Source organism: Kogia breviceps, chromosome 6 (assembly GCF_026419965.1).
Source record: "Kogia breviceps isolate mKogBre1 chromosome 6, mKogBre1 haplotype 1, whole genome shotgun sequence".
Classification (NCBI taxonomy): Eukaryota; Metazoa; Chordata; class Mammalia; order Artiodactyla; family Physeteridae; genus Kogia; species Kogia breviceps.
In genome coordinates, this window is record NC_081315.1 from 127,572,024 (window position 1) to 127,595,857 (window position 23,834).

At 38.5% G+C, this 23,834-nt stretch overlaps 1 protein-coding gene across 1 annotated transcript in view; it reads right to left on the minus strand.

Annotated features, from left to right (window-relative positions):
- QRFPR (pyroglutamylated RFamide peptide receptor) overlaps window positions 1-23,784 on the minus strand; it is a 35,781-nt gene extending 11,997 nt beyond the window's left edge. Inside the window, 2 exon segments of the mRNA XM_059066720.2 lie at window positions 23,449-23,672; window positions 23,674-23,784. Coding sequence (XP_058922703.2) covers window positions 23,449-23,672; window positions 23,674-23,784 — 335 coding nt within the window.
- Between the last annotated feature and the right edge of the window lie 50 nt (window positions 23,785-23,834).

Consider the following 23,834-nt stretch of genomic DNA (forward strand, 5'->3'; position numbering starts at 1 on the left):
TCTAAACCACAGAGCGGTCTTTGGTTCTTTCTTCCCTTTTGGTTCCCTGTCAAATCATAATGAAGGAATAATTTTTATCAAAGACTCCCAGATTTCTTGTTTTATCTTTTACTCTCCTTTGACTTTCTGTCCAAGACTTAATATCCAGATTACACCATCATGCTCTTAACTGATTTCACTTTCTCTAATGCAAAGGTCTCAAAGCCTGCAAGCATGCTTCGTTTGATTTACATATTTTTTAAAAAAATATCTGAATGCATTGCCCATATTTAAAAATGTCTTACGCTATCTGTCTGGCCCCCTCACCATTGGTATTTGTGAGCCCTGGTCTGACATCTCTGCTCTTGAATCCACCCTGCTCATCCCTACCGAATTAATTATTCTGAACTATCACAAAATCATAAGCTCAGGGAATATAAAATGTTGGAAGAGACTTCAGTCCACTCGCCCAAAGCAGATATCCTCTTTTCACCTCCTCTCCCAAATGCTCTGCCCAGCTGTGCTTAAATACCTACGGGGGAGCCCTCCTTGCTGGCACATCCTCACCTCAGGTCTTCACATGGCTTTTCCTTCCACTTGGAATATTCTTCCCCAGGAGAATATCCCTCACACCCTGCACTGAAGTCTTTGCTCAGCTGTCACCTTCTCAATGAGGCCGACATGCTCAAACAACTCTGTTGTCACTGCAGCCTGTCCCGTGCCACCTCCTCTCGGTCCTCCTCTCTCTTATTCTATTCTTTTCCCATAACTCTTCCACATTCCGACATGCTATATGATTTGCTGATTTGTTTTGTTTATTGAAAGTTTCCCCCACCCCTACTAGGATGTAAATGTTCCAAGAGTAAGGATTTTTGTCTGTTTTCTCACTGATGTATTCCAAGTGTTGAGAATGGCACACAGAAGCTCTCAACTGACATTCACTGAATTGAAGAGGATGAGTGACTAGGAAGCTCTTAACCCTGTAAAACTGACATTCAACTTTGGAGAGGCTCTCGTTGGAAAAAATACTTTTCAATAATTCCTCCCACTTCTTCTAATTTTTCTTTCTGAGAGTTTTAGAACTAACCAGCTGTCTTTTCCAAACAGCGACTCTTCATATACTTAAAAGACACTTCTTTTTTTTTTTTATTGGAGTAAAATTGCTTTACAATGTTGTGTTAGTTTCTGCTGTACAATGAAGTGAATCAGCTATATGCATACCTATATCCCCTCCCTCCCCCCCCCTTACCCCCCCATCTAGGTCATCACAGAGCACTGAGCTGAGCTCCCTGTGCTATACACCAGCTCCCACTAGCTAGCTATCTTATTCATGGTACTGTATTTATGTCAAACCTAATCTCAGGCTACCCAACTTCAAACTATACTACAAAGCTACAGTAATCAAGACAGCATGGTATTGGCACAAAAACAGAAATATAGATCTATGGTACAGGATAGAAAGCCTAGAGATAAACCCACACACATATGGTCACCTAATCTATGACAAAGGAGGCAAGAACATACAATGGAAAAAAGACAGCCCCTTCAATAAGTGGTGCTGGGAAAACTGGACAGCTACATGTAAAAGAATGAAATTAGAACACTACCTAACCCCATACACAAAAGTAAACTCAAAATGGATTAAAGACCTAAATGTAAGACCAGACAGTATAAAACTCTTAGAGGAAAACATAGGAAAAACACTCTTTGACATAAACCACAGCAAGATCTTTTTTGATCCACCTCCTAGAGTAATGAAAATAAAAACAAAACTAAACAAATGGGACCTAATTAAACTTAAAAGCTTTTGCACAGCAAAGGAAGCCATAAACAAGATGAAAAGACAACCCTCAGAATGGGAGAAAATATTTGCAAATGAAGCAATGGACAAAGGATTAATCTGCAAAATATACAAACAGCTCATGGAGCTCATATCCAAAAAACAAACAACCCAATTAAAAAATGGGTGGAAGACCTAAATAGACATTTCATCATAAAAGACACTTTCATGTCACTCCTGAGTCTTTTCTAGTTGCCCCAGCTATTCCTCATGACATGTTTTTCAGATGTTTCAACTCCCTGGACACCTTCCATTGAATTTTCTCCAGTTTGTGACTATGTGGCCCAGAAGGGAACCCACCATGCTTAGGATGTGGCCTGGCCAAGGCAGAAATTGTAGGGCTGTACTGCTTTCCTGGGTCCAAACATCCCCTTCTGTGAGTGTAACTGAAATAAACAACAACCTTTTATGCTAGAATTTTCAAATGGTTGGTTTCTGTTTAACTTGAAATCAACTTGAAATGAATTGGATCCATTTAACAGAAAATTTCTGTTAACTCAAGATTCCCTTACTTCCCATCGTATGACTTAGGAAAAAAAATGACTTAGATATTGCTCAAGATAAGTCCATTCCAATCCTTCTTGGAAGCTCCAAATGGCTACCTAAGAGCCCATCCCACACACTCCTAACCTCTGTTCCAGTTCCCCAAATTCCAAGCCTGTTCAAAGTTAAAGCCCTTCTTTCCCAACAAGATAGTTTTGATGCTAAGTGAAGGAAATTACTTTCAGTATTAGTAGAGTTCACAGCTCGAATACTGATCATACTGTGAATGAATTAACTTACCTCAAATCCTGTTTTGAATGTGACACTTGAATAAATGAATATATGAATAAATTTTTAATCTGGATATTTCTCCTGCTCTTTTTTTTTTTTTTGAAAATTTGACCAGAATTTCTTTGATTCTTTCAGCCAAATTGTTTATACAAACACAAAAGTTGGACAGACCAAGGTTAAAGAAATACCAGAAGAAACTTCCCATGAAATGGACATGGATCCATTATCAACAAATTTGGGGTATAACTACCCAAACAAAAATTATTACTGTAATGTTCATCGTAGTGTTATCTCATTGTAATTCTATCCATCCTAAAGCTATTCAACTTGTCCATCACAGTAGCATGGAAAATTTGTCAGCTGATTCCCTGATATCAGGATACACTCTGATCTTGATTCACCTAATCTATTAGTTAGCCACTCTGAACTTCCAATTCATCATTTGTAAAAAGGGATTAATAATACCCACCTGTCATAGGACCAATAAAATGACAAAAGCATCCAGTACAGGAATGTTCTTTAATAAATGGCAGCCTGATTAAAAGAATTGAGGTAAATTCGTACATATGGAGCTGATAGATTCTTTGTGGCTAAACTGCCCATTAAAGAACATCTAGTTCCATAGCCTATTTCCCAGATAAATATACTGCAGCTCAAAGGAGTTAAGTGATTTGCTCACGTCCACACAGCTATTTAGTTACAAAACGAGCCCACGTTTTCCGACTCCACCTCTCCCCACTGCTTCACCCTCACTTATCTCCACACATCCATGCTACGTGGCAGTTTTCTTGTCTAATGCCCACAAATCATCTGTTTAATAATTCACTTGAGGATTTTGCACCAAGAGGAGTTCCATAATCTGTTATCTTACTCTTTTCATGAATCTAGAGAGCATTTGCCCAACTCATTACTTCGGACATTTCTCCGACCAACTTTCTAAGAAATTACTGACAGTGTTTTTTTGATCACATCTCCAAGTGTCTTCAGTGTTGTGGCATGTAATTTACCTATGCTGAAGATTTCAGTTCTTTAAAAAATAGGTAGACACTCTTTTGCTATCTGTTCACTTATGCTGGATCTTTATTTTCATTCGAACCATCTTTGTTTTGCCCTTTTAAGTTTAATTTGGAGGTCACTTTTCAAGGTCTAGAAGACTGAAGCAAGATAGGCATTAAAGAGCTTTGACTTTCCTCTGCCCTTCATTAAATTTCTATGAAGGACCTTCCCTTTCTTTTTCAGCTCCTTGTTCGGCTGATGAATCTCTCTGATGACTCTACAGTCAGCTTGCTCTACACGTTAGACTTCCCAATGTGAACTGAATAGGTCTCAGTTATTTTGCAAGGATGTGTCCTTTGTGACATTTCTTCCCACAAATGACAATTTTAAACTGGGATAATAATCTTGGAATTTCCTTTGTAGGGCACTATTATCTTGGGATGTCCCTCCCTTTTTTCCTTATGGGATTATCTGATATTAATGTAAGAGATGTGTTTCTTAGAGCCTGCCTGGAATGGCTATTTCTCATGATTTTTTAAAAAAATGTGAATTATGATTCTTTTGTATTTTGGCCGAGCCACGTGGCTTGTGGGATCTTAGTTCTCCTACCAGGGATCGACCCCGGGTCTTGGCAGTGGAAACGCGGAGTCCTAACCACTGGACCACCAGGGAAGTCCCTATTTCTCATATTTTGATTGCCAGCATCCACCTTCATTTCCTACTAGAAGCATAATTTCCTCTGGTGCATGAACTCTCCCCTATGTGGGCAGGTTAGGGAAGAGGCCCTATTAGGGGAGACAAGGCAAACACAAGATGGCTTCTCTCAAAGACTCTATCAGCTCCAGATGTGCCAAATTTACCTCAATTCTTTTAATCTGTTGACAGAGTGCAATGAAGATGGAAGGGGGAGATTTGAGGTAGTGCGGCCCCGTGCTCACCAGATCATGAGCGTGAACAGACCACTGCTCAGTTACTGCTGCTGACCTCTCTGCATCCTTGGTCCCTGCCTCTTGCAGGCCCTTTCCTCCAGCTTCACACTGATCCTGTGAACCTCCAACATCTTTCCAGCATATCCCCTCCTCTTAAGCTGCTTAGTTATCCACTGTTGCTTATAAACCAAGTAAACTTACTTTACTTCTCTTTTATCACTTTTTCTCTGGAAGGTAGATTTCCTAACATGTAGAATACTCTGGTCAATGTTCTTTCCGTGTGTATTGTTAATGCTGAGATAACACAGTCCAAATCCTACTATTACAGTTTGCCTCCATTGCTGCTTCCATTCCTACTACGTCAGACCCTCGTATAAGAAATTGCAATAACTCTCCTTTGCCTACTGGGTTAGGAACAAATGCTTTCATTAAATATTTATTGCCTTCTATTTCCCACCATGACTTATTTATATTACTTTATTTTCCAGAACATGAACTCTTTGTTCTGGCCATGAATTGTGTCCACTCCCCTATCTACCCACAGCCGTCCTCACCTCCCAACATATGCAGAGCAGGTCTCAATGATTCAGACAGAAACAAGATCTCATTATTTCTAAAAACGATGCTTGGAAATTGAAAACAGTTTGGCCAGTATTTGTTTTCACTCTTGGGTAATAGTGACTTTGAAAAGGATCTAAGTGGAAAGGACAGAGTGAAAAGAACAAGTATTCATACTTAGAAGAGATTGAAAAACATTCTTTTATTAATTTAGAAAATGGTATAATGAGCTATGATTGCATGAAAGTATCTAATGATGATAACTAGTCTGTGAATAATTTGTTCCAAGGTTGGTAATAAACAAAGCGAATGGACATTTGCAGTTTTAAAGGAAAGATTACTTTATATGACCATTATTGAAACATGGTCTAACATATTATAAAACAATCTAGTATACAATTTCCTTAGTTTCCTGTACAAAAAAAATTAAGCCATATTCAAACAATTGATACACTCTGTTTCAATATGGCCTGTAAGTTTCTAGTTTTTTCTAGCACGTTTCCTTTTTTAAAAAATTAATTAATTTTATTTTTGGCTGCGTGGGCTTTCTCTAGTTGCAGTGAGCAGGGGCTGCTCTTCGTTGTGGTGTGCAGGCTTCTCACTGCGGTGGCTTCTCGTTGCAGAGCACAAGCTCTAGGTGCGCGAGCTTCAGTAATTGTGGCACACAGGCTCAGTAGCTGTGGCTTGCAGGCTCTAGAGCACAGGCTCAGTCATTGTGGCGCACGGGCTTTGTTGCTCCGCAGCACGTGGGATTTTCCTGGACCGGGGACCAAACCCGTGTCCCCTGCAATGGCAGGCAGGTTCTTAACCACTGTGCCACCAGAGAAGTCCCTCTAGCAGGTTTCTTAAGCAGCTAGCTGCTGATGAGGAAATTTACCAAATCCTGAATCCTACCTCGTTTCCCTCAACCACACCCTACGGTAGGAGAGTGGGGAACAAATTAAATATAGTCAAAGTGAGAATTGTCCTACAAACTGTGGCTGAGAACCACAAAGGAACAGAACATGGAATTCCTCAGCAGGAAGGTCCTCCCAGAGATGAATCAGGCTGAGGGTTTCCATCAGCGTTCCACGGAGCCCTGTGTTCCTGCAGGGATGTTGTGGGAACTGCCAAGAAGGGAGAGGGGGCTCTAAGCTCCAGCCCTGCATCAACTGGAGCAGCTCCAACTGCATCTATTTATAGTTTAATTTAATGGGGTTCCAGCGTATAAATCATCCACAATTTTAAAGATGAAGTTATAAAATCCCAAAGTGGACTGGAATAATCTGCCAGTGTAAACCATACAGACTGAAGAGGAGAACCATCGTTGCTAAATACTTTAAAACAGATGTGTGGCCCACCTCTCCTAGAATTTCAGCCCTCCTGATAATTACAGTTGACCCTTGAACAACGTGGGGGGTAGGGGCAGCGACTGGGGCACAGTCGAAAATCAGATTATAATTTCACAGTCGGCCTTCCATATCCAAGGATTCAAACAACCTTGGATCGTACGGTACTGTAGTATTTACTATTGAGAAAATTTGCATATAAGCGGACCCTTGCAGTTCAAATCTGTGTTGATCAAGGGTCAACTGTATTTCTATTTAGCATAAGACCTTTACAAAGCAATCTAGTAATTATCCTATGACTTGTGAACTTTGCAATAATGCTGCATTTGAGTAGCAGAAAAGAGGGAAGAACTTAGCCCAGGGAAAGGAAACCCTGGCTCCAGGCAAAGGGGGAAGCTAGGAGGAGGAAAGCCAGAAGGAGCCTTAACTCCTGCAGAGTGGAGGGATAGGGAGAAGATTCTTACAGTTTCCAAGTGCCAAGAAGAAGACTCAATAGAGAGACTGCAAGAGGAAACTGGCAGCAAAGAAGATGAGCCATTGTTCTCCAGAATTCTTGTTAGACTTAGGGAAGGAGATGGAAGCTGCCCAGCTGGCTCTGAGAGGAGGCATTCCATTTGGGCCGCTATAACAGCGTGCCATGGATGGGGTGACTTATAAACAACAGAGATTTATTTCTCAGGGTTCTGAGAAGTCTGCATCCTCTTCCGGGTTGCAGACTTCTCACTGTATTCTCACTTGGCAGAAAGGGCGAGAAAGCTCTGTGGCTTCTTTTACAAGAAGACAAATCCCATTCATGAGGGCTATACCCTCCTGACCTCTCATTTTTTCTTTCTCTTTATCAATTGAAAATTTTATGAGATAATTATAGATTCACATGCAGTTGTAAGAAATAATACAGAAAAAGATCCCTTGTATACTTTGCCCAGTTTCCCCCGATGGTAACATTTTGTAAAACTACAGTAAACTATCACAACCAAGATATTGACGTTAATACAATCCACTGATTTTATTCAGATTTTCCAACTTCGCCTGTACTCATTTCAGTGTGCATGTGTTCTATAGATTTTCTTAATAGGTTCAAGTATCTGCCATCACAGCCAAGATACTGAACACTTCCAACACCACAGAAGTCCCTCCTGTTACCCTTTTATAACCACACCCATGCCCCTTTCAGCCTCTGCCCCTGCCTGTCCCTAACCACTGGCAACCTCTAATCGGTTTTCCATTTCTAACATTTTCTCACTTCAAAAATGGTATATAAACTGAGCAATATAGTAAATAACCTTTGGGGATAGGCTCCTTTCTTTTTTTAAAAAAAAATTGTTTATTTATTTATTTATATTTGGCTGCATTGGGTCTTCATGGCTGTGCGCGGGCTCTCTCTAGTTGTGGCGAGCAGGGGCTACTCTTCACGTAGCGTGCAGGCTTCTCATTACAGTGGCTTCCCTCGTGACGCAGTGGTTAAGAATCTGCCTGCCAATGCAGGGGACACGGGCTCCATCCCTGATCTGGGAAGATTCCCACATGCTGTGGAGCAACTAAGCCCAGGCACCACAACTACTGAGCCCGTGTGCCACAACTACTGAAGCCCGTGCGCCTAGAGCCTGGCTCTTTTCTTTTAGCACAGTCCCCTGCACATGCATCCAAGTTGTTGCATTTATCAACAGTTTGTTCCTTTGTATTGCTGACTAATACTCCACAGAATGTATGTACCACAGTTTGGTTAATCATCCATCCACTGAAGACCATCTGGGGTATTCCAGTTGCTGACTATCACCAAAACACCGAAAAGCGGTTATGAATATTCACATATAGGTTCTGGTGTGAATACAACTTTTCATTTTTCTGGGATAAATATGCAAGAATGGAATTCCCTGGCCGCATGGTAATTGCATATTTAGTTTTATAAGAAATTGCCAACTTATCTTCCAGAACGGCTGTGTCACTTGATATTCCTGCTGGCAATGTGTAAGTGATCCAGTTTCTCCACATCGTTGCCGACATTCAATGTTGTCACTATGTTTTCTTTTAGCCATTCGGATAGATGTGTATTGATATCATGGTTTCAATTTTCATTTCCCTGATTTCTAACAATGCTGAACATCTTTTCATATGTTCGTTTGCCATCTGTATATCCTCTTTTTTTTTTTTTTTTTTTTTTTTTTTTTTTGCGGGCCTCTCACCGCTGTGGCCTCTCCCGTTGCAGAGCACAGGCTCCGGACGCGCAGGCGCAGCGGCCATGGCTCACGGGTCCAGCCGCTCCGCGGCATGTGGGATCTTCCCGGACCGGGGCACGAACCCGTGTCTCCTGCATCGGCAGGCGGATTCTCAACCACTGCGCCACCAGGGAAGCCCTGTATATCCTCTTTGATGAAATTTCTCTTCATGTGATTTGTCCATTTTCTAATTGGACTGTTTGTCTTTGTGCTGCTGAGTTTTGAGAGTGTATATATTCTATTGACAGATATTAGTTTTTTGTCAGATATATAATTTGTACATATTTTCTCCCTGTCCATAGCTGGTCTTTTCATCTCTCCACATGCTTTTACAGAGCAAGTGTTTAATTTTGATGAGGTCCAAGTTATCAATTTTTCCTTTTATGCATTGAGCTTTTGGTGTCAGTTAAGAACTCTAAGAATTCTGTGCTCAGCCCTGTTAATTTTCTATGTTTTTTCCCCCAAAGTTTCATAGCTTTACATTTACTTTTAAGTTTACAATCCAGTTTGAATAAATTGTTGTATGAAATGTGACATTTAAGTTTTTGTTTGTTTGCTTATTTTCACCTATAAATGTCAGTTGCTCCAGCACTATCTGTGGAACAGGCAATCCTTCCTCCATTGAATCACACCTTTGTCAAAAATCCTTTGAGCATATTGTGCAGATCTATTTCTAAATCCTCTTTTCTGCTTCATTCATCTGTGTTTATCCCTCTGTCAATACCACACTGTTTTGATCACTTTATCTACATAGAAGCTTTGATATCAGGCAGAGGAATTCCTCCCACTTCTTCTTTGTCAAGATTATTTTAGCTATTTCAGGCCCTGTGCCTATTATAAAGTTTTGAATAAGCTTGTCTATGTCTTCAAAAATCCTTGCTGGGATTTTGATAGGAATTACATCAAACCTATTGATCAATTTTGGGAGAACCGACATCTTTAATACGTTGAGAGTTCCAATCCATTAACACAGCATGTCTCACCATTTCTTTATGTATCCTTTGATTTTCTTCATCTGCATTTTGTAATTTTCAGCACATAGAACTGAAAACTATGTTTTGTCTACTGTATACCTACGTATTTCACTTTCTTTGGAGTAACTATAAGTAGTATGGTATTTTTCATTGCATTTTCTGCATGTTACTTGTTAATGTAAAAATGCCACTGAGTTTTGTGTGTTGATCTTATATACTTTGACATCGCTGAATTCACTTATTCTAGGAGATTTTGTAGATTATTGGGATTTTCTATGTAGAAAATAATGTCTTCTGCAAATAGAGGTAGTTTTATTTTTCCTTTCCAAACTTTATATCTTCTATTTCTTTTCTTTGCCCCCTTGCAGTGGCTTGAACTTCAGGCACTATGCTACGTAAGAGTGGTGAGAGCAGACGTCCATGCTCTGTTCCCAATTTGAGAAGAAAAGCACTGTCTTTCACCATTAAATATGATGTTAGCTGTAGGTTTTTGTACATGCTCTTTATAAAGCTGAGAAAATCTCTATTACTAACTTGCTGAGAACTTTTATCATGAATGGGTGTTGGATTTTGTCAAATGTTATTTGTGTGTCAATTGCTATGAGTTTTCTTCTTTAGCTTGTTGCTCTGGTGGATTTTTGAATGTTGAGCCAGACTTACATACATACCTAGGATAAATCCCACTTGATCATGTGTATAACCCTTTTTATACACTGTTGGATTCTGTCTGCTAATATACTGAGAATTTTTATGTCTAAGTTTGCAGTTGAGAGACACTGGTTTGCAGTTTTCTTTTTATTGTACTGTCCTTGTCTACTTTGTCAGAGTAAAAAAGGCCTCATGAAGTGGTTTAGGAAGTGTTCCCTCCTCTTCTATTTTCTGGAAGAGTTTGTGTAAAAGTAGTGTTAATTCTTCTTTAAATGTTTGGCAGCATTCTCCAGTGAAACCATCTGGCTGGGAGATTTTTGGAGGTGGGGGGGCAGCTTTTCAGTTACAAATTAAATTTGTCTCTTCCTTTTAAAAATATCTTTTTAATCAAAGAATTATGAGCAAATCATTCAAAATCAGAAGGGCTATGATAAAAAGAATGGGTCTCTGCCCACCCCTGCTCACCTGATGTCCTACTCCCCGACATCTACTTGTGTTTAATTCTTCTGCCAGGTACCTTCACATCGCTAAACAAGTTGCTTTATATTCTTGATTTACTGATTTTCGGTGGTCTATATTGACTTTCTTTTAGGATAGATAGGCTTTTAGTTCACTTTTATTACCTCCCACCTCTGTTTCTCCCCACACCTTTTAGTTTTCTTATAGTTATAACAATTTCTTCAATTATTTCGTTGAAAAGCTTTGGAGAAAGTGTGTTTCCTAAATTCTTGAATGTGGTTTCCTCTGTCTTTGACTCATAAAGTAATATACGTAACACCCTTTTCCTTGGTCTATCAGCTTCCAACAGTTTATCTTGTCCCTCACTTTTTAAGGTGATGATACCTCACCTCCTCATGTCAGCCCCTTCCTCCTTTTCTTCCTCTCTTCTTCCTTCCAACTTCTATCAGCTATACCTTTATATTTACTTTATCAAGACTGATAGCTTTGCATTCTGTTCCATTGCCGTGTTAAGTCTTCTGTACTTGGCTTACATTTTAATTATAAAAGATTAAAACTATAAGCAGCATTTTCATTATTATGACTATTAAAACATTATAACTACAAAACCAATATACATGTTCCAAATACATTTCTCTTTCTCTGAATTTATAGTCATGATCCTTGTGAATTTACTCATTGCTCTAAAGTGTGCCATATTTTAATGTGCTTTGTATCCGAGCCATGACCTTTTGTAGAGTATTTTCATTTATTTAATTTTTCCTGGAGTTTTAGTTTGCATTTCTTTTTTTCCAGTTTGAAGAAGAAACATGTACCTTCTTCAACACAGTATGTCAGTTTAGAGTATAAGCTCTGGAATTAGACTGCCTGGGTTTGGATCTTGGGTTAACCAGTAGTTAATTGTGTGACCTAGAGAAAATTACCTTACTTCACTGTGTCTTGGGTTTTCTTATCTATAAAATGTGGATGATGAAACAATACTTGTCTCATAGGACTCTTGGAGGATTAAATGAAATCATAAATGCAATGTGTTTAGGACAGAGCCTGGCACTATGTGAAAGTGCATTCATGAATGTTAGCTACATTTATTGCTGCCATTATCATCATCATCATTATTTTTACTATTACGTCTCAACTCTTCACATAACATATACACAACTTGGAATCAATTCTAGTATTTGTTCTTTTAAGACTTTCTTCTAGACGACTACTGACTTCTAAGTTTGATGACTGTATTTATTTATTTATTTAAAGATTGTTCTATAGACATGTTCTTGAAATTCATTTAGAATGGATTCCTTCTCCACTGTTCCTTTTACTTCATGGCTTCTTATTTCTTGTATTTCACCCTTGTTTTGCATGAATCTTTTTCAAGTAACTTCTTCAAATTAATGAGTTTAAAGTAAGCTCCTTAAGTTCTTGCTTATCTGAAAGTGGCTCTAATTTGACTTTAAATTCAACATTATCTTCCTTTGGAATCTTGAAGATCTTGCCTTATTGACCTCTAGCATCCACTTTTGGTGCTAACACATCTATACCATCCGACTAATTTTTTCTCTCTTATGGGTATCCTGGTTTACTATTTGGAAGCTTTTATTGATCTCTTTGTCATTGTAATTCTGAAATGTTATGGGGATATGAGTTGAAGCCTAGGCCATTTTTTATTCTTTTGCTCTTTGTGTGCCTTTTGAATTTGGAGACTTCTGACTCTCTTATCTCTGTGTTTTATCTCTGTGTTTTGTGCATTTTTTTGGTGGATCTCTTAGTAATCAGATTTTGGAATTCCTGCTGTATCCCTCATGTTTATATCTTTCGTTTATACATATTTTTTGCTTTATAAATTCTCTTTGTCTTTTTTGGTCCACATTATAGAGATTTTCTTCTCTTTATCTTCTAGCTCTTTTAATTTATATATAGGTTCAGCAATCATATTTTCACTTTTAAGAACTTTTTCTTATTCTCAAAATGTTTCTTTTCAGAGATGCTTACTCTTGATTTATGAAGTCAATATCTTCTTAAATCAAGACATCTCCCACTTACCATTAGTAACTCATTCATGAAAATGAGACATTCTGCGAGAAAATGTGCACTAATAGCCTATTCCCCGTCATTTAAAATGCCAAATCAAACTCCCAACAGAATTCCTGAAGTGTAACTAAAATATAGTTAAGTCATCATTTAGTATGTAAAATGCTTAAAACATTGCTCCCAATTTCTAAAACAATTAGAATGGCTTTTATCAAATGGTTTATGTGCATGTTGCTCTGTATGCAGCATTTTCATGGTGCATCATGAATATTTTTTTCCAACAATGCATAGCAACCAGCACACAGAAATTAATAAATATGTTAGAAAAATTCAAATATAATTTGCAACACAAACAGGACAATTACCTCGGATGACCTGATACCCATGAAGAAAGGAACAGACTGGAAACTTGAAGGAAGTTGAAAGGCAAGGAGGGCTGAAATGTAATCATTGTCACTGGCTGTGGAAAGTGATATCATGAGTAAATTGGGTTGCAAAGGTGCAATTTCAGGCAAACTATTAAACTCAGAAGCTGTCAGGTTTTTTTGTTTTTTTGTTTTTTTTAATATCACTTTTGTGCTCAGGTAGGGACTCCTGAATGAATCTTCAAGGGAGGTAGTTGACTCTTTAGGATGAAACACTACAGAATAAAGCTTTACGTACTCTCCTCTAGTATGTTTATAGAAGTATTTGCATGGTGATATAAGAGATATCTGGCAGTAATATCTCCACGAAGTTCAAAGATAATGATTATCATTGTATCAGCAGAGCCCACAAATAATTTTCAGCAAAAGCAAAGTCTAGTGGTTTAATTGAATACCTTCTGGTTATCACCGTGATTAACTGTTTCAGACTGATATCCTGAACAACTTTAGTACTTGCTAATTTCTCATCATGCATTTAAAGAATTCTTCAACATCTTTTTCATTGACCTCTTTGCAAAGCTAGTCTTCTTTTCAAGAGTAACAATTGCAAAGAATGGTTCAGTCGCAAAGAATGTGTAAAATGATGTGATGCTTCTCTTAGCGTCAGCAACATTCAGTACACACATCCCATTGTGAACACTAGGCATGCTTTTCAAAATATCTATTTGTGATTTTGATGTTCTACCAAATGTATTTGGAATATAGCTAGATAATTTTTATTTATAGATAAATCATTTTGTTTAAAATGTTTTATTAAGCTTTGAGACATAAATTTTTCTTATGTAAAAGCATCTTAAAAAGTGTTGTATTGAATAATTCATTTATTGTAGAAGTTTGAGACTTAAAAACAATAGGAATTCCACTATGAAAATATCAAATGAGGAGACATTCTTCAGAATATGTCTGTAGATATGAAAATACCACTTAGAATTTTTTCTAAAGAAATCTATAAGTCACCCATTTATTCTAGTCTCATTTATCTGTTTGTTTGTATTATTCCCTTTTATTCTGCAAATTTTCTTCAACTGCCTAACAGTCCTTGATTGCCTTTACATATTTAAGAATGGGGCAACATGAAAGAATTCTGGCTTCTCTGTGTACATGGGCTGGAGCTGTCCTCAGAAAGATTTTGATTTAGGATGAATGGGCCTCCACAAGGGGCCATACAGATTGCGAAACCCTGAGGTTTTTCTTTGTGGAGCCAAGCTGATACTAACTCTGTAGTTCTGCTCAGAGTGCTTCCTTCAACTACTTTACAAGAAGAACCTTCTGGGTGCATATTTATGTCAGAAAACAAGTTCACCAAAGTAAAATTATGTCTCTTCTGGTATTTCTCTTCTTATTTTCATTACTCTAATAGCTACAAATACCATTTTAGAAAAGTAACTGAATTGTTTTTTTTTTACTTTCCACTAATGGCAATAATTAGACTTTCAAATAATAGAGTAAAATAAGCCCAGGTTAAACATTAGGGTAATAAAGCAGACACAAGGTGGTTTCATTGTGCTAAACATCTTAAAATAACTCACTGTCAAATAATAAAGGAGGCATTTTTCTTTCTTTTCTTTTTTTTTTTTTTTTTTTGTATACAAGGAAAGAAATGGAGAAGGTCAGGTTAGCCATTAAGAAAAAATTCTTGAATGTGAAGGTTATCAGGCAACAAAATGCATTATAAAGTGTTCTCCCCCAGAAATGCTTAATACAAATTTTAAAATATTCATGTAATTTATGTACTCAGTTGCTCACCAAACATAAAATAACCTCAAATTCGTATAAACTAATGCCAAAAATAGCGGGATGGCTAAAAAAGTATATGTCAATATAATGTAAATTATTAAATCATCTTTCAATGGACATTTTAAAATGAAAACTAACTGAAACAAGCAGTAAACAAGTGCTATATACATGTACACACACATACACTCAAACATAAAGGGTTTCTATTTTGCTAAAAATATATTCAGGAGAAAATTAACTACTAAATGTTACTAATTTTAGTAACACACTAAAATTCTCATCCTAATTACCTCTGGATTTGGAATACATAATTTTTATTTTCTTTGTATTTGTTTGTTCTATATATTAATTAGGATGTTTTGGACTGCAAATAAACAAAAATTCAGCTCAACTGGCTGAAACAATAAGGGAAATGTACTATTTCATATAAAAATGATTCCAGAAGTAGAGCAATAATGGGGCAGTAAATTCTACAGCTGAATGATCTCACCATGGATTGGCATTCTCTCCTTTGGATTACTTCATCCTCTTCAGCATGCTTTTGTTCTTAGGATTGGAAAGGAAAATATACACTTTTCTCAGTCCCTTTATGAAAGTGAGGAAAACCTCAGACTCTATGGCCAAAATGGGCTGCATGCCCATTTTAAAACTCATCGACAAGGAGAATGAAATTTAAAATATTGAGCTACATTAATGAAATCCAACTCCTAGAGCTAAGAAGGATCCTAACCTCCCCTGAAGAACATGTCCACCCAATATGTTAACATACCAGGTTTCTGTTCAGAAGGAATAACATCCAACAAGACCTAATTAAATAGAGTCATTCTATGTGTAAAAGGTGATTGTATTAGTTCTCTACTGCTGCTATAACAAATTACTACAATCTTAGTGGTTCAAAAGAACACACATTTATATCTTATAGTTCTGGAAGTCAGGTGTTTAAAATGGGTCTGCAGAGCTGCATTCCTTCTGAAGGCTCTAGAGAAGAATCTGTTTCCTGGCCTTTTCCAGTTTCCAGAGACTGCCTGCCTTTCTTGGCTCAAGGCCCTGCGTCACTCTGACTTCTGGCACAGTTGCCACATCTCCATCTCTGCTTCTGACACTCCTGACTCCCTTTGTAAGTACCCTTGCGATGAATAGGGTCCAGCCAGATGATACAGGATGATCTCCCCATCTCCAGATCCTTAACTTAGTCACATCAGCAAGATCTCTTTTGCCATGTTAAGCAACATACATAGTCAGAGGTTGTAAGGATTAGGTCATGGACATCTTTGAAGGACCACTATTCTGTCTTATCATATAGAATTAACATGACAATATTGCACAGTGATGTTTCATTAGAATGTCAATTATCTCCAAAACAACATATAAATTGAATACAATACCAATCAAAATTCCAGGGGGACAAACTTATTTTTAAACGCTTATGGAAAACTAAAGGTCCATACATAACTAAATCAACTCTGAAAGAGAAGGTCAAAGAAATGGGGGACTTTCCCAATGCAATATTTAGACATGCTAAAAAGCCTTTGCAATAAACACTGTAGCACTGGTGTGGACTGAGACAACTAAACAATGTTTCAAAATAGACAGAAAAGAAGATGGGAAATGGATTTATAATTAAAAGGGCACCACAAATCAATGGAGAAATTGTAAGTTGTTTATAGGAAGTGTAAAAAAGACTAGCTCTCTACATGGAGAAAAATAAACCAATATGCCTATCTTGTATCACATACAAAGGTGGACTCTAAATACATAAATTATCTGTTAAAAATAAAAGCATTAGATAAACACAGCAACATGGACAGATGTTGGAAACAGCACTGAGCAAAGTAACAATGCATATTTATGCAACATATGTAAGAAGAATACAAACAAATTTAAAGATACATATCAAACACATTATTATAGCCACCGTTTCAGGGGGAGATGAATTATAGTAGGGAATGGGGATTTAAGGGAAAAAAAGAATATAAACATAATAAAACAAGAGAAGGTTATTGTCCAGAATGATGATAATATCATATTATTAACTCAACGCTATGAACCTGAGATCCCAAAAGAGAGCACAAGAGCAAGAATAAGAGAGAGTTGTAGGATGGAAGGTAAAAGAGAGAGAAGTCTACAAACGTTTTTTGCAAGATGGAGAAGGTGAAATGGGAATTTTTGTTTGCTTGTTTCAAGCTATAACTGAAACTTTAGACCAGTCATATCTGAAGATGGAAGCAGTAACCATCAGTTACAATTCTCAGCAGTTACTCCTAGGTGGATATTCAGACACCCTTCCCAACAACAGAAATGTGTACACTGGGAATTCCAAGACCTACCCCAGATTCCAAGCCCTAGAAAGCACTGGTTCTCAAACCTGGCTACATGTTGTAATAAGCTGAGAATCTTTAAAAGAAATTGATACCTAGATCTCACCCTGAGAGATTCTGAATCGTGGGGAGTGAGTGGGGCCTTAGGGTTTTAAAAAGTACCCAGGTAATTTTAATATGCCGCAAAGTTTGAGAAGCACTGGGTGAGAATGGATTTGAGAGGGAGCCTTCTCTTCAGGGTCTACTTTCTAACATTGCTTCCAGCTGTGGGGGGTTGGGGAGGGCTTGGGAGGGTATCTTAGTCTATCACACTAATTTTTCATTCTATATTCTGTCTTCTCATTCATTCATTTGTTCATTCACTCACCTATGGATCATATACTACTGAAGGCTCCGACTACAGACCAAGACAAAACATAAACACTCCGAGCTCTTCTTCATGGAAGGAGAGCAGGCATTAAACAATATCCCACAAATAAATGTATAATTACAAAGCAGTATTCCAAGAAATTCTGTTTGAATACAGACAAGGATAAAGTTAAAAAAAACAAAAGTAAAATGCTGGATTAAAGTTGATTGAGAAAATGACAATATACATTAAAGCAATGGTGGTGAGTAATACCTAGAACGTTGATGATTGATTAGCATGTACATTACAAGGGATACAAAAAGTGGTGTGCTAAGAAATGTTAACAACCAGCTCCCCAGCTTAAAAAAAGTTTCTGCTAATTTCCCTGGTATAAATATGGTCACCATGGCCAATCCCAAACTACCAAAAGGATATCAATAAGTGTGGAGCCTAGAATAGATATATACACAGTTGGTTATCATGAGTTGGTACAAATTAGCTCCAGCATACCATTTTGGAGACCTAATTATGTTCAAAGAAATGATAACTAAAAAGAATGCCAATCTATATATGTTTTATGACTTCTCTTTTTTTGGTTTTGTTTTCTTCTTCTCTGTTCTTTCTCTCTGTGTACCTAAAACACTAGTCCTGAACAGACTAGTTGTAAAAGAAAGTTTTTATTTTAGAGATGACTTCTTATGATAGTTAATTTTTTCTTCTTTTTTCCAGTTTTATTGAGATATAATTGACATATAACCTTGTATTAGTTTAAGGTGTAAAATATGACTTGATACAAGTATATATTACAAAATGATCACCACAATAAATGTAGTTAACATCCCATCACCCCACATGGACCTACTGTGTTGCACAGGGAACTCTACTCAATACTCTGTGATAGCTAATTTTATGTGTCAACTTGTATTGATAATGGGGTGCCCAGATGTCTGGTTAAACATTACTCCTGGCTGTGTCTGTAAGCGTGTTTCCAGAGGAGATTAGTATTTGAATTGGTGAACTGAGTAAAGCAGATGGCCCTTCCCAGTGTGGGTGGGCATCACTTAATCTGTTGAGAGCCCAGATAGAACAAAAGGGTGGAGGAAGGTGGGAATTTGCTCTCTGCCTGACTGCTTGAGCTGAGAAACTGATCTTCTCCAGCCCTTGAGGTCCCTAGTTTTCAGGCCTTCAGACTCAGACTGGAATCTACAACGTTGTTTCTTTGACTCTCAGGCTTTCGAACTACCACTGTCACCTGCTTTCCGGGGTCTCTGGTTTGCAGACAACAGATTGTGGGACTTCTTAGCCTCCATAATTGTGTGAGCCAATTCTCCACAGCACATCACACACATACACACATACTATTGGTTCTCTTTCCCGGGAGAACCCTGACTAATAAATACGCTTAGCTTTCATCTCTTCCCCTGCGCTGCTCTCATTGACTTCTGTGGTTCTGCAACATCATGAAAGTCTACCTCTGCTCTCCTCTGCTCTCTCTTTTCTTTTGTCCCTGTTTATGCCTTATACCTGCCAGAAGTGTGCTTTGTCCTGACTGAGCCACAATGATGATAATGTTCAAAGTTAAAAGACTAACTTCCAATCTAGAACACTTTTTACCATTTACCATGTTCTAATCAGCATTAACTCCATAAACTCATAAAATCTGCTTGGCAGCAACACCATAAAATATGTATTGTTATGACCTCCATCCGTAGAAAGAGATGAGAAATAAAGCAACCTACCCGAGGTTGTTCCTCTATCCCATAAAATGATGGCTCCAGAGTCTATGCTCTCAGCCACTGTGAAAAACAGTCCCCAAACCACAGGTTTTCCATAATTAGTGTGGAGAACAGGCCTTACAAAATAAGTAAGTATTTAGGGTATTCAATGGTTTGGAAGCATCAATCCTATTTCTTTTAAATTAAGTTTCTACTTGCCAAATTAGTATAACTCTATTCTCTACCTGTATCTATATTTAGACTTGACAGATGACTTGCATCTTTCGGTATAATCTCGTCTGAACAGTCTGCCTTTGTCACAGTCTCATCCACACCCACACATTCCAAGATGAATAGAAACTTCTGCTTTATTAGCAACCAACCACAGGTAAATCAATTTTTTAATTATCTGTGTTCCTTAAAATTGCATCATCAATTCCACCACTCTAGTAATCGAATTCAGAGAGTTGGCTGTAACAAAGTACTGCCACAGGGTAGCAATGGAACATGACCATGGCTGCTGAGTTCTGATGGGTTTGATTTGCTTATGGTCAACCATACTTGCTCTAACTTGACTCCCTTTATGCTAGTGGTTTTAACCATGACCCACAATAGGAAATACCTTTACATTACACGCACACACACACACACACACACACACACACACACGTAATTTAAAGATATTTCTTATTGCATATGTGGATACATATATGTATATACATATATATACACACACAACCAAACTTTTACTATGTAAATGCTTTTTGAAATTCTCTATTCTAATATATATCATTTTTTAAAAATTGCTGGGCTTCCCTGGTGGCGCAGTGGTTGGGAGTCCGCCTGCCGATGCAGGGGACACGGGTTCATGCCCCGGTCCGGGAGGATCCCACGTGCCGCAGAACGGCTGGGCCCGTGAGCCATGGCCGCTGCGCCTGCGCATCTGGAACCTGTGCTCCGCAACGGGAGAGGCCACAACAGTGAGAGGTCCGCATACCAAAAAAAAAAAAAAAAATTGCTAATCCTGACTCACCCAGTGACTTATGACTAATTAATAGGTTGCAACTCCTAGTTTGAAATTCGCTGCTTCAGATTAGTGATGCATCTGCTTCAGAATAAAATTCAAACTCCTTAACATAGCGCTAGAAGGCTCTTCATGATTTCTCTTCTTTTCTCTCCAGCTTCAACTCTCACCACTTCCCCTTTGAATGCTAAACTCCAGCCATACAGAATTGCTCACATTCTCCAGGAAAACTGCTGTCTTTCCTCACAATCTTTACATGACATATATTGTGTACTATTCACCCTTGTATTTGAGTTCAGCATAACGACTAGCGTATATTAGGCATTCAATAGTTGAATCAGTCAATGAATGAATAAATGAACAAATGAACAAAATTATATCAAAGTCTATGCAAATAATGTACTTTGTCAATAGCATCCCATAGATTTCACTCTGAAAATGCAGGTATAGGCTATAGAAAGGAGAAAAAGCACCCAATAACCTAGAGATTCATTAAGGAAAATTGTAATTTCTGGAAACCAGAGTGAACAGCTTCATAATAGCTTATTTACTTTGAGGAAATTTGTACCCATTTAATTTGGTTCAGCTGGATTTTGGTCATCAACAAATCACGCAGACAAGTAAAGTTGATTGTGTATTAAATTCCACACCCTCCTTGGTATAATTATGACTTGGAAAAATAAGCTCCCATGGCAAAAGTCCTAGTTTCTGTAGTAACGGCCTCTATGGTATAACAGACAATCAGAGAGAATTTTTAGCCTGTCTATTTGCTAATGAACAGTGCTCAGTGGTGGCCTATTACCATTGGTCAAAATAACCTGTCCCCAAAGTGGAACACAACGATGGTGTATTAGAGACCAATGGATCTCAAACTTCCTCGTGAATTTGGACCACACGGGGAATTTTGTTAAAATGCAGATTCTGATTCAGTAGGTCTGGAATGGGGGCTGAGACTGCATTTCTAACAAGGTTCCAGGTGACGCTCGTGCTGCAGGCCCATGGCCTAGACTCTAAATAGAAAAGTACACAATTTATTGACGACGTTCTGTTTGCTCCTAGGAAGCATTACTTCCTAACTCAAATATTTTTGTTACCAAGGTAACTGGGCCACAAGCAGGTCCTATGGCCACTTGACCTAATGACTTGTGCTGGAGGAACTGTTTTAGCCAAGCAGCAGCCTTTCTTCCCTCCACAGAATTTCAAATTAAAAGGAACAAGTACTATTTGTCCCAGAATAAGATATCTTCTAGTTACCAGTGAAGCAGCCCTTTTTTATTTACCTCTTTACATCAGGAACTTCAGTTGTCAACAACATTCTACATTGCCCTACCTAGAACTGAAACATGTTGAAAAGATGTATAAAAGCCCTGCCGAAACCAAATAACTCAGTATATTATTTTGGCTCTTATGCCTCTCACTTAACAATTGTTCTTCTGTTAGATTTCCTTCAGGTTTTCCACGGAAGATCATCAAATCCCATTCTCATATAGTCAGCTTCCCATCTGTCAGTAACATCTGTAAGTCGGGAGTTTCTGACAATAATAGAAATAGAAATAGAATAATAGAAATAATAATAATAATAATAGTAATAATAATATAATATATAATATATAATAATATATATAATATAATATATAATAATAATAATAGAAATAGAAAAATGAGGGTGCTTTTTTCCCCAGTTCTTCCTTTTAAAAAAATTTTCTTTCTTTTTTGCTATATACCTTTTGCCAAGAAGAGGAAAAAAAGGGGGGCATGTATAGAGTTGCTTTAATTAAAAGGGAAAGCTCTTGTGCCTTTTTCTCAAAAAATAAGCCATATGTACTGGTCAAAAGTTTTTCCATTAATTCTGTGGGGTTAGTTGTACTGGGCAACTTTAAAATGTCCAAGTATAATGATTTCATCAGAGTGCATAAAAAAGTCAATAATGCATAAGTCAATTTACGACTCTGCATTATGGGTCACTTTCAAGCTAATACTACGTACTCTAATGTTTAGTGTATTGGGGGAAATATATACATCATAGATGGGATGGGAATCAAAGATTTTAGCAACCTGATCCACTAACAATAAACCCGGTGCAAATTAATGAAAAAAAGCAATGCCAGGGACTTAAATTGAGGATCTCAAGTTGGTAATGGTAGGATGAAAGAAACACCCGCCATGAGAATAAAAGGAATTAGCTAAGGAAGTGGTGGAAATAGCAGAGTTTGCAAGCACAATCATTCATTTCTCTCACATTCCCCCTATATTTCCAATCACTTTCTAAGAATTCTGAGATGGTCACAAGAGTACATCCACCCATGAAAACACAGGTACAATCAATGTTTCCTCGTCCCCAAGGCACTCCATAAGCACTGGTGAGAATTCAACCCACTACTATTTATGGGTTACAAAACATGCTCTCTAGTCATGTGTCTTTGGAAAGACTGCATCGTTTGGAGAAGTGCAGTGTCTTCTTTTTTTCCACACTCCGCTCCCAACAATGGCTCCAAATGGTTCTCTGCCATCTCTGCTCCCATTCTAAGGAAGAGAAATTAATCTCTCTTCCTTTATCAGTCAAGAGGACATATATTTTCTGTGTTCCTTCTCCAGGTGTGACTCTGTTCATGTATTGTTTTAAAAAGAAGAACTAGTTTTCTTTTTTATTTCTGAAAATGCATTATATTTGTTTTAAAGTTTTAAGTCCATATATATATACTTGCAGTACAAATACCTGTCTGGAAGCCCCACGGGCAACTGGTGAGTGAGGCTGGAGGTTAAAGGAATGAGGGGATGTTGGGGTTTTTATTATTTGAAATATTTTATCTTACTTTTATTTTAAAAATAGGAAAAAATCTTGGTAATTGTGGAAAAGGGAGCTGAAATAACTGGAGCCACTTCCCACCCCACTACGGTGAGACTGAGACTCTCCTAAGCATTTCCCTAACTTGTGTCTCTAAGCGACACGGAGAAAAATGCTGGAACGGACTCAAAAGGAGCAAAAACTTATCTCCAAGTGAGCGCCGGTGAGGAAGTTCTAAGCAAGGGCACCGGATTCATTTGGTAGAGAGAAAAATGGAAGAAAGTCAGAAGAGTGGAGTGTGTGTTGGGGAGGGGGTCCCCTGGAAGGCTGGGGGTTAGGGGAGAAGGAAAGGGCGCGGACTCATCGCCCAGCCAGTTGTTGAAGATGTTCTCGAGCATAGTGACCCGGATGCAGGAGGCGATGGGCAGGTCGCTGAGCGCCAAGGAGCAGGCGAAGAGGCTGGTGACGGCGCGCACGGCCTCGCTGCGGGTCACCACGTGGACCACCAGCGCGTTGCCAAAGCGCGCCAGGGCGAAGATGAGCACGCCGGTGAGCACGAGGGCCAGCTTGGCGCGCCCAGGCAGCTGCGGGCCTGTAGACCAGCGGCCGCAGCCCGTACAGCGCGATGAACTGCTCCCGTGCCGGGCTGTGGTCCCGCAGCAGCCGGGAGAACTGCTCCGGGGTGACGTTGAGCGACTGCATGCTGCGCGCGCCCCGCGCGTGCCATCCACCTCCCGGGGCTCGGACTCCCG